The 10,700-nt window shown below is 47.5% G+C and overlaps 1 protein-coding gene across 7 annotated transcripts in view; it reads right to left on the bottom strand.

Moving 5' to 3' along the window:
* SRRM1 (serine and arginine repetitive matrix 1) overlaps positions 1-10,700 on the bottom strand; it is an 18,102-nt gene continuing 7,402 nt past the window's right edge. For 2 of the 7 annotated variants that reach the window (XM_071452968.1, XM_071452975.1), the window contains 12 exons: positions 10,191-10,412; positions 9,558-9,662; positions 7,794-8,065; positions 7,607-7,687; positions 7,191-7,277; positions 6,453-6,591; positions 6,174-6,215; positions 3,926-4,030; positions 2,971-3,432; positions 1,832-2,009; positions 1,171-1,365; positions 1-995 (listed from right to left, as the gene is read on the bottom strand). In XM_071452968.1, coding sequence (XP_071309069.1) covers positions 891-995; positions 1,171-1,365; positions 1,832-2,009; positions 2,971-3,432; positions 3,926-4,030; positions 6,174-6,215; positions 6,453-6,591; positions 7,191-7,277; positions 7,607-7,687; positions 7,794-8,065; positions 9,558-9,662; positions 10,191-10,412 — 1,993 coding nt within the window. In that variant the 3' untranslated portion in view covers positions 1-890. The remainder of the gene's footprint in view (positions 996-1,170; positions 1,366-1,831; positions 2,010-2,970; positions 3,433-3,925; positions 4,031-6,173; positions 6,216-6,452; positions 6,592-7,190; positions 7,278-7,606; positions 7,688-7,793; positions 8,066-9,557; positions 9,663-10,190; positions 10,413-10,700) is intronic. The other 5 variants (XM_071452972.1, XM_071452971.1, XM_071452970.1 and 2 more) reach the window with 5 other exon arrangements.

The raw sequence follows: 10,700 nt of genomic DNA on the forward strand, positions 1-10,700 counted from the left end.
TCTGTTTAAATTTAGAAATTTATTTTGTTTAATCCACAAGCTTTATATAGCTTTAGTTAAAAAAACAAAAACAAAGAACAGTGAAAACATGACAATATCCAAAGTTCAGGTTCCTCTAAACTTTCAAAGAACACAGCTCTGAAAGTTGCTCAGACCATTCCGAAGAACCGTAACGAGACAAGATTTATGAATGGGGCAACGACAGCTCACAAACAAAATTTATGGAACTGAAGGAATTATTTTTTTTTTTTCTGGGTCTGCTGATCATGGAAACTGCCCTTTAAAAAAAGAACATAAAAATACAAATGAAATTCCAGTGTTCCAAATCAACATGTTACATCAATATAAACCCACAGTGTCCTGGTAAACAACATGCTTTCATTTATGTACCACTCTAAATTGCTATTCTTGATTGGCTTTAATGGAGACTATACAGGCAACAGTAGAAAGCATTAAAATAGAGATGTACTTCCTTGAATTCTGCAGTGGTTTTACTCCTGGGCAAGCCTACAAACCACAAAGGTTAGTAGCATCATGTAAGTGATACAAAAGAAGTCAAATGAGCCCCTCACAAATTCTGCTCAAGGCTCTGCTGGATTTCAAAGAAATGAGGGAACTGACGGTCATGTTTCAAACCTCCAAAACAAATTCCTACTGCTTCTAAAAAGTCTCACTCTAAATGAAATTATGCTGACTGTCAATGAAAGAATGTCACTAGTACACTGTGGACACCTTTTGTAATGTAAATCCATGCCCTTTGTACATGGTGAACCTCAACCTAGCAATTATTACAACAAATGTTATATTCTAAAGCTCAAACACATTTAGCAATTTGAAATTGAATTCTGAGTACAAACCAAATAAAATGTACATTATATCAAAGGGTTGGCCTAGGAGGGGGGGGACACCTGCGCCTTCCTCATGGACCTCAGGGCCTTCTCCCGCAGGTGCTTTTCGAGGTCATCCAGGTTGTCCTCGGGTTCGCTTTCTGTCTCCTTCAAACAAACACAAAGAGCTGCTTCAAACACCCCTGGCCTGGCCAGGCTGAGCCCTCCCAGCACTGAAATGCCCACATGGAATCACACACCCCAAATCTCATTTGGAATTAGGGCTGTCAGAACACCAGGAGAGCAGCGCACGCCCACCCTTGACAAAGTCCCAAATTCTCACCTTTTTGGGTTCTGTCTCTGCTTCCTGCTCTCCCTGTGCTGAGGTGGTGTCTGCTGGAGCCACAGCAGCAGCCACTGCAGCTGCTGCTGCCTTCTCCTTCTTATGCTTTTTGTGTTTCTTGTGCTTTTTATCCTTTTTATGCTTCTTATCCTTCTTTTTCTTCTTCTTCTTGCCACCACCTTCTTGATCTGAATTCTGTAATAAATAATTCAATACATGTTACAACTCATCTCTAAGGCTTCAAACTTCTCTGGCAAAGAATGGAACTGCCCCTGGGAAACACCTCAGAAGAGGAGGTGAAGATACCAAACAATCTGTTCTCCTCCCCCTGGGAATACTCTGAGTTTGCACATAGGATCCTGACCATAAACAGGCCCCCCTCACTCTGTAGCCCATAAACTCACATACACTCATGAAAAGGGACAGACTTTTCCCCAGAAGTCTGATTTTCTATAGAGCACTATTTTCTCCCACACTTGGAGATGTTAAGCTTGAAAAATTCCTGTTACAAATTCTTTTTAGAAGTTTTTAACAATGAAGAATGACCCCAAGCAGTTTCCCCCAATGAATAACCAACCCTGGGGCTGCTCAGCATTCAGCCCTCCCAAGCAGAGGCTGCCCTGGTAGCCAAAGCAGTTCTGTTTTAGGAGCAGACAAATACCCTGGCAGGTGATGGGCTCTGAGTTGGGCTCTTGGCCTTTTTTGCAGGTGACCAGTTTGCAGAAGGAGAGCGAGAGCGGGCAGGAGATGCAGGTCCTGGGTGTTTTTTGGGAGCCGTCTCAGGCGACCCTGACGCAGAGCGGGACGAGGACACGCGCCGGGGGCTGGGGGTGGAAGCCCTGGGAACACAGAGTCAGAGCTGAGACACAGAACAAGGCAACATCAACACCCAAGGGAACACCTGTGCTTTCACTTGGTCAGGATGCACTTAGAAGATTTAAATTGATTTTAAAAAATAGATTAATTGCTTTGCTGGTGTGATAAAAAAGGCAAAACCATCCAATGGCTGGTGGATCCATAATGCAGAGGGATAATGCAGCCTGAAAAGCTGTTAAACAACCCTGCTGCTGCTTAGAACTGATTGCTGCCTTTCTGCTTTAACTAAGTTATAATCAAATTAAAAGTCAAGAGAACAGCAATACTATTTCATTGTGCAAGGCTTTCCACTCAGCTACATTTCCTTCTGAAAAAATTCCTAAGCCAGCACCACACTTCTCACAGTCTGCTCAGAAAAGCAGCATCTCACTTAAGACAAAAATATTTACAATTGTAGCAGTTTATCATGAATGGTCACTTATGGAATAATTTCTGAGCTAATGAGAAGTGCTGGTCCCCTTCCACAGTTCGGTTTAAAGACAAAGTTAAGTCTTCTTTAAAGCCAGCAAATAAAGGGAAGGATCTGGGGAGACCTTGTGGAACATTTCAGGGTCTTTTAAAAAGGAGGGAGAGGGGCTTTTAATGCAGGCAGCACAAGGGGGAATGGCTTCCACTGCCAGAGGCAGGGATGGATGGGATATTGGGAAAAACTTCTTCCTTGTGAGGGTGGGCAGGCCCTGGCACAGGGTACCCAGAGCAGCTGGGGCTGCCCCTGGAGCCCTGGCAGTGCCCAAGGCCAGGGCTTGGAGCAGCCTGGGACAATGGAGGTGTCCCTGCCATGGCAGGGGTGGCACTGGATGGGCTTTAAGGTCCCTTCCCACCCAAACCATTCTGGGATTCTATGATTCCTTAACTACTTCCACTGCATTACAACTGAACAACCACCCCTCATCAAACCCAGAGCAGCCAAGATGGGTTTTTTACTTTGTTTTCTTGGGTTCTGGCGTTCTGGACACCCTCCTGATGGGCCTGCTGCTGGGTGAGGGTGACTGCCTCCTCTGCGGCGACGCCGACGCTCCCCGGCGCGGCGGCGCGGGGCTGGAGGAGGGGTGGGAAGCTCGAGGCCGTGGTGAAGGTGAATGCCTTTTGTTTTGGGGTGGAGAACGCGTTTCCCTGTTGGATCTGCTGGGAGGAGACCCCTTCCTGTGCTTGGAAGACTCGGAAGGGGAGCGCCGCTTGGCAGAGGGGGAGCTCCTCTGTTTTGGCGGTGGGGAGTGGGAGACTCTGCGCTTGGACTGGGGGGAAGGGGAGGCCCTTCTTTTGGGAGGGGGAGGAGGAGAAGCTGTTCTCCTCTTGGGAGGGGGAGAGGGGGAATATCGCCTCTGGATCGGGGGCGAGTATCTCCGCGGAGAGGGAGAACGTCTGCGCGGGGGCGGTGATGGAGACCTGCAAAGAGAACAAACGCTCAGGGGCCAGCCAGGCATGGCAGGCAGTCAGCAGTGCCCTGCAGAGGGGCAAGAGGACTCCAGAGTTCTTTGAACTTCTCAAAATTTAAACTAGAATTCTTTAGAAGTCAAAAGAGTTTAAAATAAAACTCTTGAAATCCAGAAAGGTTGTGGTTGCCCCATCCCTGGAAGTGTCCAAGGCCAGGCTGGACAAAACTTGGAGCAACCTGGGCTAGTGGAAGGTGTCAGCACCCATGGCACGGGGTGGGACTGGATAATCCTTAAGGTCCCTCCCAACCCAAACCATCCCACGGTTGTGTCATTCCAATTCAGGATTTGCAGCAGCAACCCAACAACATCCAGGCCATGCACCCACCACACCCAACCTCCCCAACACACCACAGCCCCCTCAGCTTCCCAGAGAAGGAGCTGGGAGCAGAGCCCTCCCTTCCCCACGCCCAGGGCAGGCAGGGGGTGCCCGCTGGGGTCGGTACCTTCGGCGAGGCGGGGACGGGGAGCGGCGGCGCCGGGGCGGGGGCGCCGGGGAAGGGGAGCGGCGCCGGCGCGCGGGGGGCGGCGAGGGGCTCCTCCTCCTCCTGCTGCAGAAAACAGGGACTGATCAGGGAACGCCAGCTGAGCCACCAGCTGCTCCCTGCTCTGCCTCCACTGCACAAAATCTGCTCCTTCATGCACCTCACAATGGAATTCTACTGGGAGCACTGATGGAAAGAAAGGTACTTGAACCTTTCTGAAGAGTGTGAGATGATGAGTGTCTGACCTAACCCTAACCCTAACCCTGTCACCCTGAGCCCACCACGGTGTCTGACTGTGACCCTAAGCCTACCACGGTGTCTGACTGTGACCCTGAGCCCACCACGGTGTCTGACTGTGACCCTGAGCCCACCACAGTGTCTGACTGTGACCCTGAGCCCACCACGGTGTCTGACTGTGACCCTGAGCCCACCACGGTGTCTGACTGTGACCCTGAGCCCACCACGGTGTCTGACTGTGACCCTGAGCCCACCACAGTGTCTGACTGTGACCCTGAGCCCACCTGACTGTCACCCTGAAGCCACCACGGTGCCTGACTGTGACCCTGAGCCTACCATGGTGTCTGACTGTCACCCTGAGCCCACCTGACTGTCACCCTGAGCCTACCATGGTATCTGACTGTGACCCTAAGCCTACCACGGTGTCTGACTGTGACCCTGAGCCCACCACAGTGTCTGACTGTGACCCTGAGCCCACCATGGTGTCTGACTGTGACCCTGAGCCCACCTGACTGTGACCCTGAGCCCACCACGGGGTCTGACTGTGACCCTGAGCCCACCACATCAGCCAGGACACAATTCCACACATGCACAACCTGATCCATCACCACCTTGTAGCCAAAGAAAGACCAAATGGTTGGAATAAGTGATAGATCACTTGATAGATGCTAATTTTGCCTTGGTGGAGGTAATTTTCTTCACAGTGTGAAACTGTGCTCCATCTGAAATCCAAAATTATTTATTTCTTGAAATGCAGTGAAAAAAAACTAGAGTGGCTGCTAAACTGCAGCTCTCTGGATTAAAACTGTTCACCAAATGAGCCATTTTCTGCTTTGCAGGGTTTACAACAGACTTCTGGAAGAGGGAATTTTAATCCAACACATTCTTGCATAGAATTTTAAAGGAAAGGAATATTGGCAAAGTGAAATATTCCTTTTTTTAAAAAAAGCAATTAAGATAAAATGACTGGATAAGGGAAAATTGAGAGCAATTAAAAAGCAAAGCAGCTCATTTACATTAAGTGAAATCTGATTTCAAACATGCTGGGTATTGTTCTCCAAGGCAATGAAACACACTTTTATAGATAAGAGTTTGCTCCAAAATGTTCTTTTATGATCCAAAAAACCCCCAGCCTTCAAATGTACTGACTGTCCTAATTAAAGATGTATTTATGCAACAGGCAGTATGTGAATTCAGTGTGTTGCAAAACAAGATCAAAGCCTTTGAATCCCAACCTGTTTTCCATAGAAATGTTTGACAGGATCCATAATTAGGAAGGTCTGCACTGGTGAGGGAGTCATCCTTATCTCCCACATCATGATGTGTGCTGGGAGTATCTGCTAGCTAAGGCTTAATTACAGCCTGCCCAAGGGTCATTACATCCAATTAATAAACCCATCAAGCTTCCTGCACCTTTCTGTATTTCTAGATCAACACAGAGACACGGAGCAAAAAGTGTCACAAATAAACAAGTCACTGCTGTTCTACTGATTGTCTACTTCCAGTAGTTTCAAATATCTCTTGAACTGAGGAATGAGTTTTGAAAACTCCAATCATCTCTGACCCAGAAGATCAAGATCTCAATTGCTTGTTGCAAGTGTGCAGGAGGGTTTTGAGTCAGTGGCAGCAGGAACCCAACACTGCTCACCCAAAGCTGGGTGTCTGGAGCCAGGAGCCCCTGAGGAACACAAGTGTTCAGCTGTTTCCAGGCATCAGTGGGATGTAACAACATCAAAGTTATTGATGTCACAGGCTGATGTGAATTAACAAGGGGTGAGCAGTGAGGGACACAGCAGGTGCTGCTCCTTCTCTTTTTGCCAGTGAAATGGTTCCAGGTCCAACACAAGAAGCAGCACATCAGTCTGAATTTCCCTCACCGTGAGTGTGTAAGTCTAAAGGACAAAAGGATGGCAAATGCTTATCCATGCCAAAATAAATGACAGCCTGTTTAAGAGATGAACTTCTAACCAACCTTTTCATCACTGGTGATTGCCACCTCTTTTCCATCTGCATCCTGAGAGCAGTGGAGGGAAAACAGAACAAAACAAAACAGATCTATCTGCCACGGGTCTGAGGCAAAAATGAACACCATCAAAGAAAGGTGAGAGCAATTTCTGCCAAATGAGTGTAATGGGAAGGAAACCTTGAAAGAAATCTGGGCAGAGTGGGCATGACTCGATGTGCATTTGGTGAGAGCTGCAGAGAGACAGACACGAGCACCAGGAGGGAGGAGCCAAGTGCAGGCAGTTACCGAGGCGAGGAGTCCTTCTGGCGCTTGCGGGGCGAGGGGCTGCGCGAGTGCGAGTGCCGGTGGCGCCTGCCCACCTCCCCGTTCTTCACGTTCGACCTCTTGGGCCTCTCCTCTTCTGAGGAAGACGAAGAACCAGAATCTGCAAACACAGGAAGAATCACTCTCTGAAAAATGATCCTTGGGACACTGGTCACTGACAGGGTAATGCTGCAGTTCAAACCAACCTCATCTCCCATAAAATCGGAACCTGAAATTTCAAACAGATTGGCTGAAGGCGTTGGCTGAACTTAAGTGATAAATAAATCTACTGGGTGAAAAACTGTCCTCATAAAATTTGGCTAGACAGGTAATTTAAAAGGTGAACTGCAGTTGCTTTTTGAAACTATGTGGACAAAAATACCCAGGTGAATTTACTGATCTCAAGCATAAAAGAGTCCAAAGTAAGGACAGATGATGTAATCCACAGCACACAGTATTTGTGGGTGATGTTAAGAGTTTACAAGCGCAATTTTAAAGCTGCAAACCCATTAACAAAAGATGTAATGACCTTTAAAAGTCATACTTTTATTCCTCCTGAGTAATAATTAAAGTGACCTCATTATGCGTGGCAAATCTGTAATTAAGTTTACAATAGCACTGCAGAGCACAGAGCAAATAGTTTTAATCTGTATTTGAACTTAACTACTTCCTGCAAAAGGAAACTACAACCCAGTTTTCGGGAATTTCTGTGCTCCATACCAGATGAAGACTGTTGATTTTGCCTCCTGTACTGGCGCCTCTGTTGGACAGAATCTGCTGCAGCCATTTTGCCTCCTTTGTCTTCTTCTGAAAGGACACACAAGGACAGGGCACTTAAACCAGGGATAGAGATTTGCCTATGCGGGCAGAAGCAAAGTTATGGACAGCAGACCATCAGGTATGGGGTTTTCCCCGACTCAAATCTTAGGATAACGTAAGGCTGGAATACGCTTTGGCTGAACTTTCATTCCAAGCAATCTTGGACAGAATGAGGCAGTAGGAGTGATCATCTTTAGAGTTCTGAAAACTCTTGATTTCAATGCCAGACTTTCTGAAGGGCCCAGCACTTCCCTGCCCAAGGATTTCTGACTAAAAGCCCCACACGCAGCAGCAGATCTGAGAAGCCAGAGCCATACCTGATTCCGACAATTCTGCTTTCCTGGGCTTGGGTGCTGGCGAAGGAGACTCTCTTTTCTCAGTACTCTTGTGTTTGGGTGCTACAAGACAAAACGAACAGCTCAGCTGCATTCCCACCGTTCCTCCAAGGGTGCACGTGAACAGCAGTCCCCAAGGGACAAGCCAAGCTGCGATGGTGGCCCTCACCTGAAGCCCTGCTGGGGGAGACGGAGCCGCGGCTCTTGCGGGCGCGGTTGGACTGCTGGGGGGTGGGCGAGCGGCGGGGCTTGGCCGGGGGGCTGCCGGGGGGCGAGGGCCGGTGGCGGCGCCGGGGGGGGCTGGCGGAGGGCGACAGCCGGCGCGTTTTGCGGGGGGGGCTGGACACGGGTCTCTTGGGAGGCTTCTTTGGTGGAGAGCGGGAGCGCGACGAGGATGAGGAGGAGCTGCTGCCAGACAGCGAGGCCGAGGAGCGTCTTCTCCTGCAAATCAAAGGCACATCAGCTCCTGGCCAGCCGCGGCGGGGAACACGTCAGCACAAAGAACAAAGAACTGCGGCTGTTTGCAAGCACAGACACTGAGCCACAGACAACAGCACTTCCCAAACATGGTGGACTGCCTGCAACGCTCGCTTTGGAGGAGAGGAGGATAATGACCAATCTTTCACAGTTATTCTTAACTATAACAGTGAGCTAAAAATTGTTAGTGTCACCTTCACTGGCTTTCTGTCAATCTACAGGCTACAGCTAAGCTTTGCCCCTGGAAACAATTAGTTTTGGTTGGGCTCTCTAATTTCTGGGTGGTTAAGAGAATTGTCTGTGTTAGCACGTGTGACTTAACAGTCTCCAGAGCAGATCTGGGTAAGAGCATAGTGTGCAAGGACACTAAAATGTTTTACACCAGGAGGTGAAAATTTCAGACAACTTAACAACTTAACAATTCAGAATCCATCTATCCATCCTTATGTTTTAGTTTTTCATCTTTACTTTGCAATTTTAAAAGGTAGGGCCTCAGAATTCTGCGGCAAAATTTGTGGCAAGTTCTGTTGCAATTGTGTACCTGCAGAATCCACCTTTGGCTGCAGAATTCCTGAGAACCTGGAAAAAAGAAACCCTACCTTGAGTGAGATAAACATTTGCTGAAAGGGTGCTCTTGTACATCTTGCAACATACATGTTTGATACTTTTCACAGTTTTCCCAGTAACTGTGTGAAATGAACATATTGACAAACTCAGGCAATAGTTATCACCTTGTCACAGAAAAGAAGAGAAGTGTTCCTTCCTCAAAAACAACTGCTGTACACAAGAAGCATCACTTTGATTCTCTTCCTATGAAAAGGATCAGAATCTGTTCTCTCCCCATGAAGACAAATCTCTATTTTGACACTGCCAAAAGCACATCATTTACTTTGCAAGGCAGCTAAGAGCTTTGTCTCTAGAGCAATTCTTATGTTGTGAAAAATGTGACTTTCAACACCAAAGGGCAAATCTTGAAGAATCTTAAGAAAACATATTTCAAGTCCAAATTTAATTTTATGTGATAGAAATACAAGCCATAATTAAAAATTCCCAATGAGTAAAATTCCCAACTCGTTCTCATTTTTTTTCCCCTGTCAGGAAAGAAAAGCACTAAGACTTAAGCAAAGAAGCCCTAAGGGATATCATGTCAGCCTGTGCTGGGAGCTACCCAGAGCCATTTGAAGAAGCAAAAAAGAAAAAAAGGTCTGAAATAGCCACTTTTCAAAAAGGTGGAATTCTCATCACTACCCTAACTCAGAAGAAATCATTTCATATCTGTAACCGTGTTCCCCCACAGCACGCTCAGGAAACGCGACACTGCAGTTTTTCCATCACTCTGATCACACACCTGCCACTGCTAAGGTGAGATGAGCAGGGAATTTTGCTAACACAGCTCCAGTTCCCGTTAACTTTGCAGGTTTAGCCCCTCAGCTGTCTCAAAAAGCAGAGCTCTTACCGCCTGACGGGGGATCTGCTCCTCCTGTGCCTGGGTGGGGGAGGCATCCTCCGGGGCGGGCTCCTCCTGCGCGGGGACGGCCGGCGCCGCGGGCTGGGTCGCCTTCTAGGGGAGGAAGGCCTGTCACCATCAGAAATTCCAATGAAAAGCAACTATCTAACTTCCACAGTTGAGGAAATGTGTCCTCGGGGCACTGAGTGCAGAGTTGCTCTCCTCCAAGTATCAAGGCTGTATTTAGGTGAGGATGCCAAATGTACAGACACAATCAGGGCTTTGAAGTTTAACAATGTCACTCTACTAAGTAGTAGAATAATAAAAAAAGGAGGTAAAGAAAGTATTTTACAGCATTTTCACATCAAACCCATGTCCTAGAGAAAGGCTACACAATTCTCATTATCAATATTAAACAGCTGAATTCCTTCTCTGATCGGTGCTGGTCACCATGAGCACCTTCTCATAAATCAATACCAACAAAACACTCCCAAACACATTTATACACCAAATGCATCCTCCTCACTTGGCCCAAAACATCCACAGCTCAACACCTCTAAAAACATCACTAACCAAGAACATTTAGTGGCATCTTCAGCAGAAAATATTCTCAAGCTTCACTGTCAGCACCTGAAGCCCTACCTTGACCGTGATCTATGGCGCCTTCTGGGTCGAGAATGAGATGGAGAACGGGACCGGGACCTTGACCTGGACTTGGACCGAGACGGGGATCTCTGACGAGTCTTCTCCTTCTCCTTCTCCCTCTCCCTCTCCCGCTCCCTCTCCTTCTTTGAATTACGTTCTGGTGAAGTTTCCTTAGTCTCTGGTACAGGTGGTTCAGGTTTAGGAGCTTTTGGGATATCACTGTTACAAATAAGGACTTCATTTGTAAGCATATACAAACCACAGCCTGCAGAGCAACATTTTAGAAGCTGCCAAGATATTCCCCTGCAACAAACATTCTCCTGCCCATTCTCTGACAAACTGCTCTAGAACTGTGAAAAGAGTTAGAATGTGGTACAATGATTCAAAAAGAGTAAGTAACATAGAGGCTACATGATGACAACCAGCTGGAAGTCAACATGACATTGTCACAAGTGTCAGTGATGAGCAGGACAATGAAATCACAGTGGCAGCAAAGCACACTGCCCT

This window comes from Agelaius tricolor, unplaced genomic scaffold, assembly GCF_023055355.1.
Source record: "Agelaius tricolor isolate 1412-34295 unplaced genomic scaffold, bAgeTri1.0.p SCAF_36, whole genome shotgun sequence".
Lineage (NCBI taxonomy): Eukaryota > Metazoa > Chordata > Aves > Passeriformes > Icteridae > Agelaius > Agelaius tricolor.